This window comes from Danio rerio, chromosome 6 (assembly GCF_049306965.1).
Source record: "Danio rerio strain Tuebingen ecotype United States chromosome 6, GRCz12tu, whole genome shotgun sequence".
NCBI lineage: Eukaryota > Metazoa > Chordata > Actinopteri > Cypriniformes > Danionidae > Danio > Danio rerio.
In genome coordinates this window covers 61,236,580-61,259,085 of record NC_133181.1, presented here as the reverse complement: position 1 = coordinate 61,259,085, position 22,506 = coordinate 61,236,580, and the positions used below count along the sequence as shown (strand labels likewise).

The 22,506-nt window shown below is 35.7% G+C and overlaps 1 protein-coding gene across 3 annotated transcripts in view; it reads right to left on the bottom strand.

Moving 5' to 3' along the window:
* Positions 1-22,506, bottom strand: part of kcnq2b (potassium voltage-gated channel, KQT-like subfamily, member 2b) — a 94,351-nt gene that overhangs the window by 35,743 nt on the left and 36,102 nt on the right. For all 3 annotated transcript variants that reach the window (XM_009302767.5, XM_068222084.2, XM_009302768.5), the window contains exons 3-10: positions 21,662-21,788; positions 15,533-15,708; positions 7,074-7,199; positions 4,716-4,826; positions 3,799-3,894; positions 2,985-3,079; positions 2,776-2,844; positions 1,656-1,685 (exon numbers count right to left, since the gene is read on the bottom strand). In XM_009302767.5, coding sequence (XP_009301042.1) covers positions 1,656-1,685; positions 2,776-2,844; positions 2,985-3,079; positions 3,799-3,894; positions 4,716-4,826; positions 7,074-7,199; positions 15,533-15,708; positions 21,662-21,788 — 830 coding nt within the window. The remainder of the gene's footprint in view (positions 1-1,655; positions 1,686-2,775; positions 2,845-2,984; positions 3,080-3,798; positions 3,895-4,715; positions 4,827-7,073; positions 7,200-15,532; positions 15,709-21,661; positions 21,789-22,506) is intronic.

Genomic DNA, 22,506 nt, shown 5'->3' with positions numbered 1-22,506 from the left:
ACATCCACTAGAGGGTGCTATTTATATTTTTTGACTCTGAAGTACATTATTTAGGGTATGTTTTGTTGCACATTTCAGATGACAAATCCACTAGAGGGTGCTGTTTACATTGTAGTAAATCTGAAATACATTACTTAGGTTACTTTTTGTGTTTAAAATAAAAATCCACTAGAGGGTGCTGTATACATTTTTGTGAATCTAAAATACTTTGCTCTATATACATTTGTTGCACATTTCTGATGAAAAATCCACTAGAGGGCACTGTCTACATTTTAATGACTATGAAATACTTTACTTAGGGTGCATTTTGTTGTACGAGGGCGCTGTCTACATTTTTAAATACGTAAATACGTTGCACTGGGTACATTAATTGCACATTTCAGATGACAAATCCACTAGAGGGTATTGTCTACACTTTAGAGAATTAAAAAAAATAAAAATAATTATGCCACATTTTGGTGTGTTTCAAATGACAAATCTACTAGAGGGCACTGTCTACATTTCTGTGAATCTAAAATGCATTACTTAAGTTACATTTTGATGTACGCTTCAGATGACAAATCCACTAGAGGGCGCTGTCTACATTTTGTGAATTTTAAATATGTTGCACCTGGTACATTTTGTTGCACATTTCCGATGACAAATCCACAAGAGGGCGCTGCCTTTTATGTAGTTTTGCAAATCTAAAATACGTTTCATATAGTACATTAATGTTATATAGTTAATTTGTTTTGCTTACCATAACATCAATTATATACATACAACAAAAATATTTAGGTCTGTTTAAAAAAGTTGTGCACCTGAATTGCACATAAAATATACCCAGCTTTATATAAACTAATAAACTTAATGTGATGGGAATGTAATTGCGGGTCAATAAATGAATATTACATGCAGGATTGATGCACTGATAAAATAATCATGTTTCATAATGCATTTATTCAAATTAGTCATTAGAATACATCAAAGGTATATATGAAATTAAAACAAATTCAATATATATTAATGGTAATACATAAATGTAGTGACTGCATTTAAATCACAGAATCTGACCTCTTTATTATGCATGACGGACTCAATAAATGATATTAAGATTATTAGTTAAAAACTTTGTAAAAACTTTGTAATACAGATGCAATACATAAATCTTAAATGTATGATATCAATTTATTTAGTTTACTGTGCAAAACAGCTACATGAAAATGATCTTGTAATAAGTTTTTTCTTCAAAACGGTTACATAAACTACCATATTGTTCTTCATATGTAACGTCATATTAATTCAATTCACAGTTATTTATGAATGAACTACTATTCTGCACTACATTATGCATATTAATGAATGTTATTATGAAGCGTCTGGCTCTCATCACGACATGTGTTTGAGGGTTTTGCTGACATGTAGGCGGATGTATTGATGTGCATTTGTTTTATTAAACGCTCCACATCTGTCTACACAAACAAGGCCGCAGTAGTACACACATAAGCAGACATGAGTGATGAGCTCATTGATGTCGACATGCATCGCTGGAATGCTAAAATATTTGCTCACAAACAACCCTGAAGCACATCCTGCCTGACCACAGCATGCATGCAAATGAAAACTAAACATTGCAGAAAGAGTATTCATTATTTTGCATTGTTCATGATTTGTACCTTGGTGAAGGCTCCGGTTGGGCTTCCTTCCTGTAAAGTGAACAGAATTATGTTTATAAGAATTGACAGATAACAGTAAACTCCTTTTTTAAACTATATTCCAGTCAGTGCTTGTTAAACTACTTTCAAAAGAGTCTTTTATTAATAATAATGACAATATAACTGTATTTAAATAGTTTTTCTTAATAACTATGTTTGAAAAGGTAATTCATGTCTCAGTGATTTAAGTACTTGATTCAATACTAGCGTTTTTACAATAAAAATATATTAAAATATATTAAAATTATAATTAAAATATTTATTTATTTATTTAATATATTTTAAATGTAATTGATTTTATTTTATCACTTGACGTTAAACAAAACTAATATATATATATATATATATATATATATATATATATATATATATATATATATATATTAGTGCTGTCAAAATTAGTGCGTTAACACAAATGATTAATTTGAAATAAATAAAAAATATAAAATAAAATAAAAAATTATGCACACACACACACACACACACACACACACATATATATATATATATATATAAATATATATATATATATATATATATATATTAGTGCTGTCAAAACTAATGCGTTAACTAGTTAAATGATTGACAGCACTAATATATATATATATATATATATATATATATATATATATATATATATATATGTGTGTGTGTGTGTGTGTGTGTGTGTGTGTGTGTGTGTGTGTGTGTGTGTGTGCATAATTTTTTATTTTATTTTTATTTTATATTTTTATTATTATATTTATATATATATATATATATGATATAAGATAAAAAAGTAAATATGAAATTAATTAATATTTTTATTATCATTTAAATACTTTTATATATTATATAAAAATATATAATTATAATATAAAATAAATATATATATATTTTTTTGATTTTTCAATTAAACAAATAATTAATTAAGCAAATGAAATATATATTTATGATAATGTATTAACTGTGCATTTCGAGCACAGCATCTGACCTCTGTACTTATGCATGTCTGACAAATATGAATCCTATTGAGATTATTAGGTTATGTTAAAACTTTGTAATACAGATAAACAAAAAGCTGAATATATGGTTTGAGCACCTGAAGGAGAGGCCGGATTTACTCTTGAGGTTGCGGAGCAGGTCGAGTTGATTCAGCGGAGGGATGAGTCTAAACAAACAGTAGAAATGTGTTAAAATGCAATGCAGACCAAATGTCTTGCTCTGTTAAAAAAATCACTTGAAAATATTTTTTAAAAAGTCAAAATTTAACAGAAGGGCTGATGATTTTGTGTTTGACTGTAAATGTACCTGTACATGGGCACTGAAATGGTCCTCTCATAATAATCCCATGTTGAATAGAGATCCGTACGATTCAGGTTTGTGGCGTAAAACCTCCAGGCAGCCTGAGAGTTAAGATTACAGGTTAACAAAAAAACAAAAACGTGTTACTTGAAATAAAATAAACCTTACAGGAATTAAATTGAATATATAATAAACTTAAGTAAAAGGAATAAATGAATATATAGAGGAGTAATTTATCAAAACATTTAAATTCATGCAGGTTTAGATTTGTTAAATATGTATGTTTGAAAGATGGGGAAAATGTCTTTATAAAATAAATGGATGGATAAATATTTGCTTTCGAGATTGTGTATTTTTTACAGCTTTATGATGTTTAATGAATACAGTTTGATCTGACATACATTTTGCATTAATATACTTTAGATGGATGCATGCATGTGTAAAGTAGGTGATCAAATTATTAGTATAATAATAAACACCTGCAGTTGTTTGTAAATGCTTAAAAAATGAATAAAAATAAATGAATACAACTAAATTAAATTAAATTCAATTAATAAAAACAATATTCAATAAAATTTAAATAAAAAACTAAAATTAAATTAAATTAAACAAAAAAAAAACTAAATTAAATGATATATTATTAAATGAAGCAATTTTTTTTAAACTAAATAAATAAATTAATAATATACAAAAAAGAAAACATAAAACAATTTTAATATAATAAAATATTCATGAGGTTATCATTAAAAAAGTGAGAAAAATGACAGATATATATAATCCATTATGACCTGAGAATCTGCTGTATTTATGTGTGTTTTACCTGGATGAGTCCTGCTGCAGGATTTCTCCGTTTCTCAAAGTGTTTCTGCCGATGCTGTTCCTGAACTTTTAAGGCAAACCCAGAACCCAGAATTCCCTGCAGAGCATTGCACATCCTGGTTAACAATAACCGGACCTACTTTTTTTTTTTTTTCAAGAAACTGAGCCGTTTCGTCTATTATCCGGCACTACGGAGTACAGCCATGACTTGACACATCCTGAAATAATCTCTGCATACAGTTGAAGTCAGAATTATCCGCAGATTTTTCAACACATTTCTCATTCAGTTTTAATAACTCATTTCTAATATCTGATTTCTTTTATCTTTGTCATGATGACAGCACATAAAAATAGACTAGATATTCTTCAAGACAATAGTATTCAGCTTAAATTGGAATTTAAAAGCTTTACTAGGGTAATAAGGGTAAAGTTAGGGTAATTAGGCAAGTCATTGTATAACAGTGGTTTGTTCTGGAGACAATCCAAAACTAATATCGCTTAAGGGGGCTAATAATATTGACCTTAAAATGGGTTTAACAATTTTTAAAAACTGCTTTTATTCTAGCCGAAATAAAACAAATAAGACTTTCTCCAGAAGAAAAAAATATTATAGGAAATACTGTGAAAATCCTGAATCTGTTCAACATTATTTGGGAAATATTTGACAATAATTTTTTTTTTACAAGAGCGCTAATAATTTTAACTTCAACTGTGCATTCTGCATTCATATGCTCAGTATGGATGAATACATGTGTAAAGTAGGCGATTATTGTTATAATAATAATAATAATAATATTAATTAAAAAAATAATAATGATAATATGCTAGTTTTGTTATTTCTGTATGCTTAAAAAAATTTGATTATTTAAAAACAATGCATATTTTAGTTTTAAAGGAATAATTAGGTATTCTCCTCACCGCCGGCAGAGCAAAGAAGGAGACGCCGATGAGTGTGAATGTGGCGGCCAGCAGACGACCATTCCAGGTGATGGGGTATTTATCACCATAGCCGATGGTGGTCAGAGTGATCTGAGGACAGAAAACACAACAGATCCTGATCATTTTACATCATCCATCCATCCATCCATTCATTAATTTGTTTATCCATTCATCCATTTATCCATCCATGCATCCATCCACCCATCTAAATATCTATCCATCCATTAATCCATTAATCCATCCATCCATTCAGTCTATATCTATCAATCCATCCATCTAAATCTATTTCTCCATCCAAATATATTTATCTATAAATCTATCCATATATCTATATAAATTTCCTTCCAACCATTTATCTCTCCATACATACAACTGTATCTATCTATATCTAACTATATCTAAATCTGTCCATCCAACCAACCATCTAAATCCATCCATCCATCTAAATCTATCCATATATCCAAATTTATCCATCCGTTCATACATACATCCAAATCTATCTATCCATCCATCTGTCAAAAATATATCTATCCATCCATCCTAATATTCATCTATCTATATCCAAATATCTACCTAAACTTATCCATTTATCTGAATCTGTCCATCTATCCATCCATCCATCCACCCATCCATCCATCAATGCATCCATCCATCCACCCACCCACCCATCCACCCATCCATCCATTCATCCATCCATCCATAATGTTTCTATCCATGCATCGATCCATCCATTCATCCTTCCACTCATCTAAATCTATCTATCATCAATGTATTCATCCATCCATCCATCCATCCATCCATCCATACATCACTCCATCCATCCATCCATCCATATAAATGTATCTATTCTTCAGTGTATCCATCCATCCATCCCTCCCTCCATCCCCCATCCATCCATCCATCCATCCATCCACCCACCCATCTATCCATCCATCCATCAATGCATCCATCAATCCACCCACCCATCCATCCATCAATGCATCCATCCATTAATGTTGCTATCCATGCATCGATCCATCCATTCATCCTTCCACCCATCTAAATCTATCTATCATCAATGTATTCATCCATCCATCCATCCCTCCATCCCTCCATCCATCCACCCATCCATCCATATAAATGTATCTATTCTTTAGTGTATCCATCCATCCATCCCTGCCTCCATCTCTCCCTCCCTCCCTCCCTCCCTCCCTCCATCCATCCATCCATCCATATTAATCTATCTATCCATCAATGTATCCATCAATGTATCCATCCATCCATTCCTTCATCCATCCATTTATCCATCCATCTAAATCTACCTTTCCATCAATGTATCCATCAATCCATTCATCCCTCCCTCCCTCCCTCCCTCCATCCTTCCATTCAAATCTATCTATCAATGTTTCCATCTATCCATCCATCCATCCTTCCAACCATCTAAATCAATCTATCATCAATATTTTCATCCATCCATCCATCCATCCATCTAATCATTTGTTTATCTATTCATCCATTAATCCATCCATCCATTAAAATTTATCTATTCATCAATGTATCCATTCATCCACCCCCCCTCCCTCCGTCCCTCCCTCTCTCCATACCCCCATCCATATTACTCTATCTATCCATCCATCTATCCATCCATCCATCCTTCCATCCACCCAACTAAATCTATCTTTCCATCATTGTAAACATCCATCCATTTATCCCTCCCTCCATCTATCTATCCATCTAAATCTATCTGTCCATCAATGTTTCCATCCTTATATTCATTCATCTATCTAAATCCGTCCCTCAGTTCATTAATGAATAGTCACTGTTTCCTGCAGTGTGTTTGATTTAATCAGATCTGCTGGCTAAAAGTGAATAAGAGGAATAAAAAAATCCCCAAAACTGCCATTAAATTATGCAAGACCATGAACTCAATCCACACAAGATTCCTCTGTGATCTTTCTGAAATATCATCTCATCAAACTCAACGAGCGATAAACATCCCTGCATAATTAATCATCCACCCTGACGCTCCGGTCCTGCTGTCCTTGAGCTCGTTTCACTGAGTCCCATAGAGAAAACACAGCTCAAAACTGCTGCTTAAATCAACCATAAAATCCAGCTGAAAACACACCTGCAGCACCATGAAGATCCTCAGACAGAACATCTGCTCATATTCACACACACGTCTTCAAGTCACCATGAAATTAAAATGTGATCTTCTTAATTTTATATTAATATAGAAGTGTTCTTGTTACAAACTATGCATCTGTGCACTTCATTATTTTTGTCAAAATTAGTTTTCCATTATAATCTTTTATCAAAACCATAACCTTCCACCCACTAAGGAGTGAAAGAACTTACCAGGCCCCACCAGAGTGCGTCTGCATAGGTCTCAAACATCTCGTTGTCCTCTTTCTCTGCCAAATACACCAGAAACGAGGCCAGGATCAGGCAAAGGAAGCCGATGTACCAGGCGGTGATCAGCTCCTGTCCAGAATACACACGAGCACCAACAGATCAATAGCAGAACCAATAAAACAACAACAACATCAATATCAACAGCAAAATCAACATCACTATCAATTCCATAAACAAAAGCTATATCAACATAAACATTAGTACCTATATTAACATCTATATCAGTATCAATATTAATATCAATGCCAGTAGTATTATCAATATCAAAACCAATATCAGTATCAATACAAATAACACAAAAACTTAACTTTAAAAATCAGTATCGATACCAAAACCAATATCAGTATCAATATTAACATCAATATCAATATCCATATCAATGCCAAATCTAAAATTAATATCAAAATTAATATTAATATCAATATCAAAAACAAAACTTACATAAACATCAGTACCAATATCAATATCAGTATCAATACCCATATTAACATCAATACCAGTATCAGTACCAAAACCAACATCAGTATCAGTATTAACATCAATACCAATATCAGTGCAAAAACCAATATCAGTATCAATACCAAAACCAATATTGGTATCAATATCCATGTTAACATTAATACCAATATCAATATCAGTAGCAATACCAATATCAATATCGGTATCAATATCCATATTAACATCAATACCAAAACCAATATCAGTAGCAATACCAAAACCAAAATCGGTATCGATATCCATATTAACATCAATGCCAATATCAATATCGGTAGCAATACCAAAACCAATATCGGTGTTGATATCCATATTAACATCAATACCAAAACCAATATCAGTAGCAATACCAAAACCAATATCGGTGTTGATATCCATATTAACATCAATACAAATATCAATATCGGTAGCAATACCAAAACCAATATCGGTATCAATATCCATATTAACATCAATACCAAAACCAATATAGGTATCAATATCCATATTAACATCAATACCAAAACCAAAATCAGTATAAATATCCATATTAACATCAATACCAAAACCAATATCGGTATCAATATTCAAATTAACATCAATACCAATATCAATATCGGTAGCAATACCAAAAACAATATTTGTATCAATATCCATATTAACATCAATACCAAAACCAATATCAGTATTAATATCCATATTAACATCAATGCCCAAACCAATATCGGTATCAATATCTATATTAACATCAATACCAATATCAATATAAGTAGCAATACCAAAACCAATATCGGTATCAATATTCATATTAACATCAATACCAAAGCCAATATCAGTATTAATATCCATATTAACATCAATACCAAAACCAATATCGGTATCAATATCCATATTAACATCAATACCAAAACCAATATCGGTATTAATATCCATATTAACATCAAAACCAATATCAATATCGGTAGCAATACCAAAAACAATATCGGTATCAATATCCATAATAACATCATTACCAAAACCAATATCTTTATCAATATCCATATTAACATCAATACCAATATCAATATTAGTAGCAATACCAAAACCAATATCGGTATCAATATCCACATTAACATCATTACCAAAACCAATATCGGTATCAATATCCATATTAACATCATTACCAAAACCAATATCAGTATCAATATCCATATTAACATCAATACCAAAACCAATATCGGTATCAATATCCATATTAACATCATTACCAAAACCAATATCGGTATCAATATCCATATTAACATCATTACCAAAACCAATATCAGTATCAATATCCACATTAACATCATTACCAAAACCAATATCGGTATCAATATCCATATTAACATCATTACCAAAACCAATATCGGTATCAATATCCACATTAACATCATTACCAAAACCAATATCGGTATCAATATCCATATTAACATCATTACCAAAACCAATATCTTTATCAATATCCATATTAACATCAAAACCAATATCAGTATCAGTATCAGTATCAATACCAAAACCAATATCGGTATCAATATCCATATTAACATTAATACCAAAACCAATATCGGTATCCATATCCATATTAACATCAAAACCATTATCAGTATCAATATTGATATTAACATCAATACCAATACCAATACCAATATCAGTACCAATACCAATATCAGTATCAGTATCAATGGTTTTATTTAAGTTGTATTTTATTATTATGTAAATTGTACATACACAACTGAAAGTGTTAGAAAAAGAGATTAAAATGTACACAAGTGATTTCTAAGTCTAAAAATAGAAAAGCAATTAAGCACTGAATATATGCTCCTCTAACATTTTTGCATAAAATGTTCCAATGCATGTATTTTCAGTGCTAAAAGGGCATTTAGTATGTAATGTATAATATATGTGTGTGTAAACTGATAATTTTGTACTCGCTCCTTTTTTATTCTTATTTTCTTTACTTTGATGTCCTTATCTTATTTAATCCTCCTTGTTAAGAGATGTGCAGTCATTTTGTTGCATGTTGAAACTGTACATGCTGGCTCTTGTTAACAAAACAAACAAAACAAAACAAAACAAAACAAAAAAACCCAGAGTGAATCTCTGACACGAGTCAAAGAAACCCGTCTTGACAGTTTGAGCTCGGTCAGCTTGCGTGTGTGTGTGTGTGTGTTTCTGCAAATGCACTTTCCTGTAGACGTAAGAAATGGGACACCACTTTAACACACGCAGACGTTACGCCACTGCGACTCTTTTTAGATGGAGAAAACGCACAGTCAGCACATTCACTCACTTTCTTGCCCTTGAAGGAGACTCAACCTCAATGAATGACAAGATTTACTGCGGTCTGATCCACTTTCCTGATTCATCTGGTCATGAGCTGACTGTCTATATTTAGCGGTCTATACGAGCAAAAATACATGAAATAACAATATCACTATTAACTAGACTGCACAAACTGACTTTGCAATACTTTTTCTGTGGTCTATAAATATATACATAGAGTTGATGTATATCAACTGTTTGTGATTATCAAGTGCTGCTTTAGGTACTATTAATTGGTTCAGGTGTGTTTGATCAGGGTTGGGACTGAATTCTGCAGGAAGGTAGCTCTCCAGGAACAGGGTTGGTGACCCCTGGTTTAATGTTTTAGTAGCTGTGAAATAACTGAAACTTGCCGGAACTACTTTAGCTGTGCTTTTATCTGAGGAGAAATGCATCAGCCAATCAGAATCAAGCATTGAAAAGCCCCCAGAGTATAATTAAAATCACCGTTTTCAGGAAAAGAAAATGTACCTTAGATTTTTTTGTCTTGTTTCAAGACCAAATATGAAATATTCTTAAATCAAGAAGCATTTTCTAGACCAGCAAAACACATGGCCCTGTTAAAAAAAATAATATGCTCAAATTAATTGAGTGTTTCCATAAAACAAGCAAAATAATCTTGTTTTTCTTTTAACATAAGGGCTCTATTTTGACGGTCCATGCGCAGAGCGCAAAACGCAGGGCGCAAACGCTTTCAGGGCATGTCAGGACGCGTTTTTGCTAATTTAAGGACGGGAAATCTGCTTTGCGCTGTGGCGCATGATCTAAAAGGGTTGAGTTTATTTTCTTAATGAGTTATAGGTGTGTTTTGAGAATAAACCAATCAGAGTCTCATCCCCCATTCCCTTTAAGAGCCAGCTGCGTCATGTCAAGAGCGCATTCACTATTTACAGGACGTAAAGTAAGTCTAAGTGGAAAAACTGAGCATTTCACAAGCAAACAGTTCACAGTTAACAGAAAACTGTTAAACAGAGCATCTACTGTGTGAGAATGAGAGATAATGGATCACTTTCACTTTCGCTCTTGGATAGGGAAACCTTTACACACAGACATCAATTAGCCTATAAATAAATACTTTAGTTTGTTAAGCGCAAATATTCGTTTTAAAACTATTTCTAAATTCAGTTCTAATTTCCAGCAAACGAATAAATGAACAATAATAACAAAGTGTGCTCAAAAACCTGAGTTATATCCTAAAACACATGCTGTGCCCCATATGGTCTAAAACCTGACAGGTGGACAAATCTAAGCTTGTTTTTAATAAAACAAATATAAATATGGATATAATCAATAATACTGCTAATAATAATAACATTATACAAAAGCAAATTGTTATGAATGAACTGAAAAAGCCTCCCGAGATGAAGAAGACATAAAAGCAGTGATTTTTCATATTTATGTTGTCACGGTCGGTGAGGGAAAAAAAAGGAGTGCAGACCCAATTGCAGAAAAATGAAGGAATATTTATTATAAACTACAAATAAAAATAAAAGGCAAAACAAAACTACCCCGAAGGGGAAAACATTAATAAAAAGGCAAAAACAAACTTGACAGGGCTGGCAGGACAAAACAGGACTGGAGACAACAAGACAGAGTAATATTGAAGACGAACTGACAAAGGACTGAAAACATGAGGGGGATTATAAAGCAAAAAAGTAAATTGAAACACAGGTGAACACAATTAACTAAATATGGGTTAACAAGGAGGGTGGGACAAGACAATAGACGGGAGAGCGCATGACACAGAGAGACAATACAAGCCATGCGCTCACATAACACAACACTGAAGCACACGACAAAAGCACGTGACCAATGTAAACACCGAGCCATGTGCTTTGACAAAAGACGCAAGACACGAGCACACGATGAATGAAAACACTCACCGTGCGCTCACATATGCAGCATGCATGCTTCATCCCAGCGCCGACCAAAACCGAAACCAACAAGACTGAGATGCTGGGAATGAAACACCATGCTGCTGACAGACGAAAACACAAACACGAGTACAAGAGCGCACGCGTCTGAGGGACGCAGAGCGCGCGCGCGGCCGCATCAAGCAGGAGCGCGCACACTCTACGTACACCCACGACGGCGCGCGCTCACACAGAGACAGAAACAGGACCAGACATGAGAAGTGTCAGAGCTCTGCCACCAAAACAAGAATTTTCAAGACCAAAGTGGCAGAACCCTGACATATGTAGGCTAGAAAATAATATGTTTTGTAATATTTGAATCCTTTATATTTATATTCTATATCTATTCTTATTATATCCTATATATATCCTTAATATTTACATTTTTTCATATGTAAAGATATTTGCCTATTGCTCTCTTGTGTGTATTAAGCAGTGTGTAAGCGAGGCGCAACTCTGCACTGGAGTTTAGACCGGCTTTGTTTTGGTCTACTGAAAAATCTATTATAGTTTCTCAAAATAGCAACGCGCCAGCGGTCCGCCTCAGAACGCCTTCCTTTTTAGACCAGAACGCCTATGAGTGCACATATGAGCGCTAATGCATTTGCTATTTAAACAGCGTAGCGCAACGCCTCAAAACGACTTGCGCCAAGCTGAAACTACTAAAAGACTACTGCGCCACGCCTTGCGCCACACTGCTCCGGGTGTATGATAGGGCCCAAGATCATTTCAGCATATTATTTATTAAAACATAATAATGCTTGTCTAGAAAATGCATCTTGATTTAAAAATGTGTCGATTTTTTGGATTAGAAACAAGACAAAAAAAACTTGGTAAGAGAAGCCTTTTTTAAGTGTATGAGGTGAAACACTTTCAACTTTGGCTTTTTAACCCCCAGCCAATAATTAAGAGACAATCTGCATGACATTTAATATTCTGCACACGCTGCAGTATTCTGCCAATCCTCCGTCTGTGAGCATGTACAGTGTTTCTGTCTTTCTGGAGTGTTATTGATTGTAAGCCTGCAGCTGAAACTTCATCAGGAAAATCATTAAACTGCAGCCGCTCTGCTCTCTTCAGAACAGGAAAAAAGCCACAGAGAGCCAGAAGAAACGCCACCAGATTGGTTCACTGAGAGCGTTTGACCTCTAGAAATACTCTTTTGCAATGCGCCGGAAATGTTGGGCTTGACAAATGACACTGGACAGAAGAACTGCTCTTCAATATCTGCTCAGCGAAAAGAGCTTCCAGACACACCCAGAACAACAAGAAACCTCTCAAAATCACATGTGGTCTATTTGCAGTGTTTGCTTAGGGCAGCTGCAGTCTGGAAATTGGGTTTGCTGTACAGTTGTTGCATGCATCAGCTGCATGGACTGAGGGCACAGAATAATGTGCAACTAAAAAATTGCTAAATAATAGGTTTGTCTTGTTTCTAGTCTAAATATCTAAAACAATCTTAAATCATGAAGCATTTTCTAGACAAGTAAACTTATTGCCAGAAAAAAAAAGCTTTTTTTTCCTTAAAACAAGTTAAAAGCTGCAGAAGGTGATCTGCCAAAATGTTAACCGTTTAGCATAATATCTCTGAAAACAGAGTCACACCCCTGGCGTCCAAAGCCACGCCTCCTGAAATCACGAACACACACCGTAAAGATGACAGTAGACAACCCACTATATAATGTCATTCGCCAGTTAGAAATAGTGTTGCCAACTATTTTCAATGAAACCGAGCTAAGCACTGACTGAAAAGTCTCTAAATGACGCTAGATTATAAAATAATAATAATAATAATAATTATAATTATTATTATTAGATTATTATTATTATTATTATTATTAGATTATTATTATTATTATTATTATTATTATTATTATTATTACTATTAGATTATTATTATTATTATTATTATTATTATTATTATTAGATTATTATTATTATTATTACTATTAGATTATTATTATTATTATTATTATTATTATTATTATTAGATTATTATTATTATTATTATTATTATTACTATTAGATTATTATTATTATTATTATTAGATTATTATTATTATTACTATTAGATTATTATTATTATTATTATTATTATTAGATTATTATTAGATTATTATTATTATTATTATTATTATTATTATTAGATTATTATTAATATTATTATTATTAGATTATTATTATTATTATTTGATTATTATTATTATTATTATTATTATTATTATTATTAGATTATTATTATTATTATTATTATTATTATTATTATTATTATTATTATTATTAGATTATTATTATTATTATTATTATTATTATTATTAGATTATTATTATTATTATTATTATTATTAGATTATTATTATTATTACTATTAGATTATTATTATTATTATTATTATTATTATTATTAGATTATTATTATTATTATTCGATTATTATTATTATTATTATTATTGTTGTTGTTGTTGTTATTGTTACTATTAGATTATTATTATTATTATTATTATTATTATTATTATTATTAATATTAGATTATTACTATTATTATTATTATTATTATTATTATTATTATTAGATTATTATTATTATTATTATTATTATTATTAGATTATTATTATTATTATTATTATTAGATTATTATTATTATTACTATTAGATTATTATTATTATTATTATTATTAGATTATTATTATTATTATTCGATTATTATTATTATTATTATTGTTGTTGTTGTTGTTGTTGTTATTGTTACTATTAGATTATTATTATTATTATTAGATTATTATTATTATTATTATTACTATTAGATTATTATTATTATTATTATTATTATTAAATTATTATTATTATTATTATTATTATTACTATTAGATTATTATTATTATTATTATTATTATTATTATTATTATTATTATTATTATTAGATTATTATTATTTTTTATTATTATTATTATTATTATTATTATTATTATTATTAGATTATTATTATTATTAGATGGATGAACTGGATGTATTATTAGATAGATAAATGTTATTATAATCGGATGAACATTTTTCAGACTTATGCCTCACCCAGAATATAAAAATAGATAGAAATACATTCAGATCATTTACTTTAATCATTAATATTGGACTGTGGAGAGACTTTCAACCAGAACAACAACACATGTTCCTGAAGACAAGCACCTACTGCAGCTTTAAATAATATCTAAAATAATAGCGATGGTTAGTCAAGCTCACTCACCTGTGTGAGGCACTCTCAGAAATGCACAATGGTTTTGCAAGAGATGATGAGTGATTAAGAAAGCATCTAGTGCAAATGTGCAAAAATAGAGCAAGTGTCTGCTGAAGTAAAAGTAAAAATGACCCATTGTCCCTCTTCCCAACAGAGAAAACCAGCAACAATCGACTATGCATGATTACATGCTGTCATGGCTTTGCAATCAAAAAAAAATGAGTTATAATGAAAATCAATGGGGCAAAAACAGCCACCAACATAACCAAAGGGTAGTCAATCTGAATAATACACAAAGCTTAAGAAAGGGTTTGGTTTAAACGTTCTAAAAAGTGAAAGAGTGTGTTTTCTACAGGTGGTTTGTCAAGCCCACACTCGGTATTGCCTAATAGATTTACAGGAGTGCACTGGAAGGGGTTTTGGCATGTTGATCGTCTTGTTTTACCTTGCTGTGAGCGTAGACGACAGATCCCAGCAGCTTCCAGGTTCCCCCGCGGCGGTCCATGCGGATCATGCGGAGAATCTGGAGGAATCGAAGACTCCTGATGGCGGAGGTGGCGAACACATTCCCCTGCGTACCCGCAGCCAAAACCGAGATGGAGGCGATCAGCACCATGATGTCTGACGAACACAGCAATATAAGCAGAGATTAGCAATATCGGTGTATCAGGATACAAAGAAACAGATATGAAGTCGAGATGGTGGTTCATCTTTAAAGGGTTAGTTCACGCAACAATTATTCCATCGTTTGCTCCCTTCCAAAGACCAACCCAGGCTCATTCTGAAAACATACCGCTGTACAGATTTCTGGAGAGCGCCACATACATCTCAGAAGGCTCGCTTTTTTTGCAGCTTTTGTTTTTGCGGATCCACCAGAGGCCGCTGTGTACGCGTTTCAGATCACAAATTTCTCTTGCGAGTGCCATTTGCGCCTGTTGTTCTCATGTAAATCCACCAGAGGCCACTGTTGACTGACTGAATGACTGACTGACTGACCAATCGCCCTCCTCCTCCCTTAAACCCAACCAATAGTGTTTTCAAAAGCACTGATTGACCCGCCCACCCCCTTACCTAAACCCAACCTACAATTCTCAACAGCAATCCAGAAAATTATAAGCCCTCGTCTGATTTTTACAACGTTTTCAGATTTACCACATTCTCACCCTGTTATTTACTTGTTGGTTTTATTTTTTAGATTTTGGTTTACCTGCTTTCTTGAAGCATTCCTTGCTGGACTAGAACCCCGTCATCATGGTCAACTCCAATTTGCCTCTCAAGTCCGCCGACAAACATGGTGAGCTAACTGGACAAACTGGTGGGAAAGCCGTCCATATAAGCACTCAGGCGGTCCCACTTTATATTAAGTGGCCTTAACTAATATGTACTTACAAAGGAAATAAATGTTTGTTATAATGTACTTATTGTGTAAATACATGTATTTACTGTGTACTTATGCTTGATTAAATACATGTATGTAATTATGGTGGCTTGAAAAGCCAACATACTGTTATCTCACGTAAACTTATTATTATTCTTCTTCTTCTTCTTCTTCTTCTTATTCTTCTGAGACTAATTTTAAAGTGTATCTCCTCCTAAACTTTTCAAGCTTCATACTTCAAACTTTCGTCAAACCTTCAAACTGGTCTGACTCGGGTTGCTATATCTGTTCCAACTGATCCGACTTTCGGTTTTCCGAAAAACGACCCGGAAAATTCCCAAAATTCCCATTGACTTAACATTGGGTCAAACTTTGTGACCTCATAACTCTGCATCAGACTGTCCTACAGACTTCTAACTGGGCTCATTTAACTCAGTCTAGCCAGCAGCCAATAACTGATGACCTTTAAACTTACTAGCCACTCCCTAGCAACCACTTTTGGCACCCTAGCAACTGTCCCATAGACTTCCATTGTAAAAGACTGCCATTGACTTAACATTGGGTCAACCTTTGTGAGCTCATAACTCTGCATCAGACTGTCCTACAGACTAGAGTCAGGCCCCATTCAACTCAGTCTAGTCAGCAGCCAATCACTGATGACCTTTAGACTTACTAGCCACTCCCTAGCAACCACTTATGGCACCCTAGCAACTGTCCCGTAGACTTCCATTCGAAAGACTCTCATTGACTTAACATGGGATCAAACTTTGTGAGCTCATAACTCTGCATCAGACTGTCATACAGACTAATGGCTGAGCTCATTTAACTCAGACAACCAAACTGCCAATAACTGATGAGCTTTTAACTTTCTAGCCACACCCCTAACTACCACATACTGCACCCTAGCAACTGTCCCGTAGACTTCCATTACAAAAGACTCTCATTGACTTAACATGGGATCAAACTTTGTGAGCTCATAACTCTGCATCAGACTGTCATAGAGACTAATGGCTGAGCTCATTTAACTCAGTCTAGCCAGCAGCCAATCACTGATGGCCTTTTAACTTTCTAGCCACACCCCTAACTACCACATACTGCACCCTAGCAACTGTCCTATAGACTGTAATTAGCTGTGCTATTAAATGCTTATAATTCTAACATGCTAATGACATGCCAATCATGCTAGCAACATGCTACTCATATGCTAATCATGCTAATGACATGCTAACTCATACTGGAAACATGCTAATGACATGCTAATTTGTACTTGAATCATGCTAGTAACATGCTAATTCATACTAGACCCATGTTAATAACTGGCCTACATGCATATCTTTGCATAGCAGTGTCCTATTGACTTGGGGGATGGCTCATCTGACTCAGACAACCAATGAGCATATCAATATGATAATAAAGCTCACAAGCCACGCCCCCAAATTGATTCCATAGACTTCCATTAAAATAAGCCAAGATGCGTATCTTTGCAAAGCAGAGTCATAGAGACATGGGGGTTGGTTCATTTGACTAAGACAACCAACCACATTCAAGTTCACTCTGTAACCTCGCCCATAGCAACAAAACAGAGTACCCTAGCAACCATTCATCAACAGCTATATCTCAGCATCAGAACATCGTAGAGACTTGGAGATTGGCTCGTTTGACTCATGCTAGCAAACGGAACTTCCTATATGCTACACATGCTAGCAGTGACTAGCTACATGCTAATATTGACTAGCCAAGTACTGTAACTTGCTAGAAATGCTTACCAAGTATAAATGTTTTATCAAGCATGTATGTGAGGCTTGCCTAGTAACCAACCAGGGTACCCTAGCAACTGCCTAGCAACCACCCAAATTACCCTAGCAACCGCCTAGCAACCACCTAGCAACGGCCTAGTAATGCCTTAGTAAGGGCCTAGCGACCACTCAGGACACCCTAGCAACCGCCTAGCAACGCCTTAGCAACCACTCAGAATACCTTAGCAACCACCTAGCAACACCTTAGCAACCACCTAGCAACCACTTGGGACACCTTAGCAACCGCCTAGTAACACCTTAGCAACCACCTAGCAACCACTCAGAACACCCTAGCAACGCCTTAGCAACCACCTAGCAACCACTCAGGACACCCTAGCAACCACCTAGCAACACCTTAGCAACCACCTAGCAACCACTCAGGACACCCTAGCAACCACCTAGCAACACCTTAGCAACCACCTAGCAACCACTCAGGACACCCTAGCAACCACCTAGCAACGCCTTAGGACACCTTAGCAACCACCTAGCAACACCTTAGCAACCACCTAGCAACCACTCAGAACACCCTAGCAACCACCTAGCAACACCTTAGCAACCACCTAGCAACCGCTTAGGACACCCTAGCAACCGCCTAGCAACACCTTAGCAACCACCTAGCAACACCTTAGCAACCACCTAGCAACCACTTAGGACACCTTAGCAACCACCTAGCAACACCTTAGCAACCACCTAGCAACCACTCAGAACACCCTAGCAACCGCCTAGCAACACCTTAGCAACCACTCAGAACACCCTAGCAACCACCTAGCAACACCTTAGCAACCACCTAGCAACCACTCAGGACACCCTAGCAACCACCTAGTAAGGCCTTAGCAACCAATCAGAATACCCTAGCAACCACCTAGCAACCACTTAGGACACCTTAGCAACCACCTAGCAACACCTTAGCAACCACTCAGAACACCCTAGCAACCACCTAGCAACACCTTAGCAACCACCTAGCAACCACTCAGAATACCCTAGCCACCACCTTGCAACACCTTAGTAACCACTTAGCAACTAGTCAGAACACCTTAGCAACTGCCTAGCACCACCCTAGCAACCACCTAGCAACCACTCAAAACACCCTAGCAACCATCTAGCAACACCTTAGCAACCACCTAGCAACTAGTCAGACCACCTTAGCAACTGCCTTGCACCACCTTAGCAACCACCTAGCAACCACTTTAAACACCCTAACATCCGCCTAGTAAAATGCTAATTCATGCTAGAATCACGCTAACAACATGCTAATTCATGCTAGAATCATGCTAGTAACATGCTAATTCATGCTAGAATCATGCTAACAACATGCTAATTCATGTAAGAATCATGCTACTAACATGCTAAGTCATGCTAGTAATATGTTAACTCAAGCTAAAATCATACTAACATGCTATTTACACTTTAAAACCACTTAAAACTTTCAGATTCGGCTTTTCAAGCCACCATAAAGTTTGTCCTCAAACTTTAATATCTAGTTACATCTGTAATTAACTTTTGTAAATACACTGTTGACCATCCCTTACACCTTAACCCACCCTTAAACCTACCCCCACCACCAAACCTGTCCATAACCCAACCTCTATCCCAACTCAAGAGCACCACAAGTGTTCTCAAATACATTATGAACACAGTAAGTACATTGTAGTTATTTTTTTATGTAAGTGCATAGTAATTAAGGACACTTAATATAAAGTGGGACCACTCAGGCTGCTAGCGTGAAAAGGAGCAGTGTCATACCACGCTTTATCGTTCGTGTTAAAGACTAAATGCAGCCATACGTTACTCTGGCTACATAATTTGCAATCTCCAGAAATGTATGTAGGGTTACGCTTTCAGAATGAGCCTATGTTGGTGGCAGAAAAGGCTTTTGTCTTGTTTTTAGTCCAAATATCAAAAGATTCTTAAACCAGAAGCACTTTCTAGATAAGCAAAATAAAAGCTCTTGTTTTCAGAAATAATATTTGCCAAAAATTGGCAATGGGGAAAGTAAATTTCAAAGCAAAAAACCAAGGTTATTTTCACGTATGATATCTAGACAATGGTTTTGTTGGGGGTGGTAGATTGATGGGTGGTAGATTGAGAGGTTTACAGTTGAGAACTGGGTTACTAACTGTACTACGCACTGGGTTTTGGGCAGCCACTGCGATCAGATACCATACCAAATTTGGTGACCTGGGAGTGTTACATACTTTACCAAAAACCTGAGGACCTGGCTGTGGGGTTGATGAAATTACAGGAGTTTTTTTGGGAAAAAAATAACAAATGTGAGGTTGGCGGGAGATGGTTCTGAAATACAGGAGACTCCCGAGAAAAATGGAAGAATTGGCAGGTATGGTCCTCGTAAAACCACATAAACAAGTAAGCACACACTCTCATCACAGGCACAAACACACACACAACATTTTAATTTTCATGCAAACATTTCTGGTGTAACGGAGGCCAGCTAGCGAAGTGCTGTGCAGGTAACCCTCACTCCTCTGACCTCTAAAGGTGTTCTAGCAACTGCTGCTGAGAGCCATGGTCTTTAGCCTCCTTTTCAGAGCAACCGACTCCCATGCGGAAGGTCGCCGGTTCGATCCCAGCTCTGAGTGGGTTGGGTGGTGTAGAACTGGTGGGATTACATTGGTGTCCTGACCCAGATGGGAGTGAGGTTTAAGGGGGTGAGTTTAACAGAGGCCAGCTAGTAAGCGCTGTGTAGGTAAACATCACTCCTCTGACCTCTGAAAGGTCCTCTAGTGACAGACGCTAGGGGCCATGGTCTTTAGTCTCCTTGTTAGGGCAACCGACTCCCATGCGGAAGGTCGCTAGTTTGATCCCGGGTTGAGTAGTGTAGCATCGGCGGGGATACATTGGTGCCATGACCCAGATGGGAGTGAGGTTTAAGGGGTGAGTGTAACGGAGGCCAGCTTGTGAAATGCTGTGCAGGTAAACCTCACTCCTCTGACCTCTGAAAGGTCCTCTAGCGACAGACGCTAGGGGCCATGGTCTTTAATCTCCTTGTTAGGGCAACAGACTCCCATGCGGAAGGTCGCTGGTTTGATCCCAGCTCGGAGCGGGTTGAGTAGTGTAGCATCGGCGGGGATACATTGGTGCCATGACCCGGATGGGAGTGAGGTTTAAGGGGTGAGTGTAACGGAGGCCAGCTTGTGAAGTGCTGTGTAGGTAAATCTCACTCCTCTGACTTCTGAAAGGTCCTCTAGCGACAGACGCTAGGGGCCATGGTCTTTAATCTCCTTGTTAGGGCAACAGACTCCCATGCGGAAGGTCGCTGATTCGATCCCAGCTCGGAGCGGGTTGGGCGATGTATATAAAACATGGCAGGCGACACGTTGAGTGAATGGTGAAATAAACTAGAGAGACCCAAAGGGTATTTTCTGGTAAATCCTCAACCCACCGATCACACAAAAGGGCTTGCGGGCAAACTTGAGTCTTCCTCTCCATCCTCGATATCGACAGCAGCATCCGGCTGACCAGATCCTCACGATATACTCCACTCCAAACACCACGATCGTCACGATTTCCTACAGACACAAACAGAATCTTTCCTCAGGCCAAATCCAATTAAATAGCTGGTTTCTTATGGTCATGAACAATACAGTATCATTACTCTATTGTCTATGGTTTCTGTAAGCTAAAAGCCTCTTATTTGGAAATAGCTTCATTTGAAATGTTTGTATTTTTATTTCTTATATGTACAGTTAAAACAGTCAAACATGCACATAATGCACATAAGCCATCATGTTTTTATTGCTTATTTTACATTCATTTAAATGCCCTTCTGTCTTCTCATGTTGATATGCATATGTATGGCCATACACCCAAAGAGCTTCACAATCATGAGGGGGCTCTCTCCACATCCCCACCAGTGTGCAGCATCCACTTGGATGATGCGACGGCAGCCACAGGACAAGAGCACCAGTGCACTCACCACACACCAGCTATAGGTGGAGTGAAGAGACAGTGATGGAGCCAATTCAGTGGAAGGGGATGATTAAGAGGCCATAATGGGTAAGGGCCTATTGAGGGACTTTGGCCAGGACACCAGGGTTACACCCCTGCTCTTTCACGAGAAGTGCCATGGGATTTTTAATGACCACAGAAAGTCGGGACCTCGGTTTAACGTCTCATCCGAAAGACGGCGCCCACTGACAGTATAGTGTCCCCTTCACTTTTACTGGGGCATAAGGACTCACATAGACCACAGGTTGAGCGCCCCCTGCTGGCCTCACTAACACCACC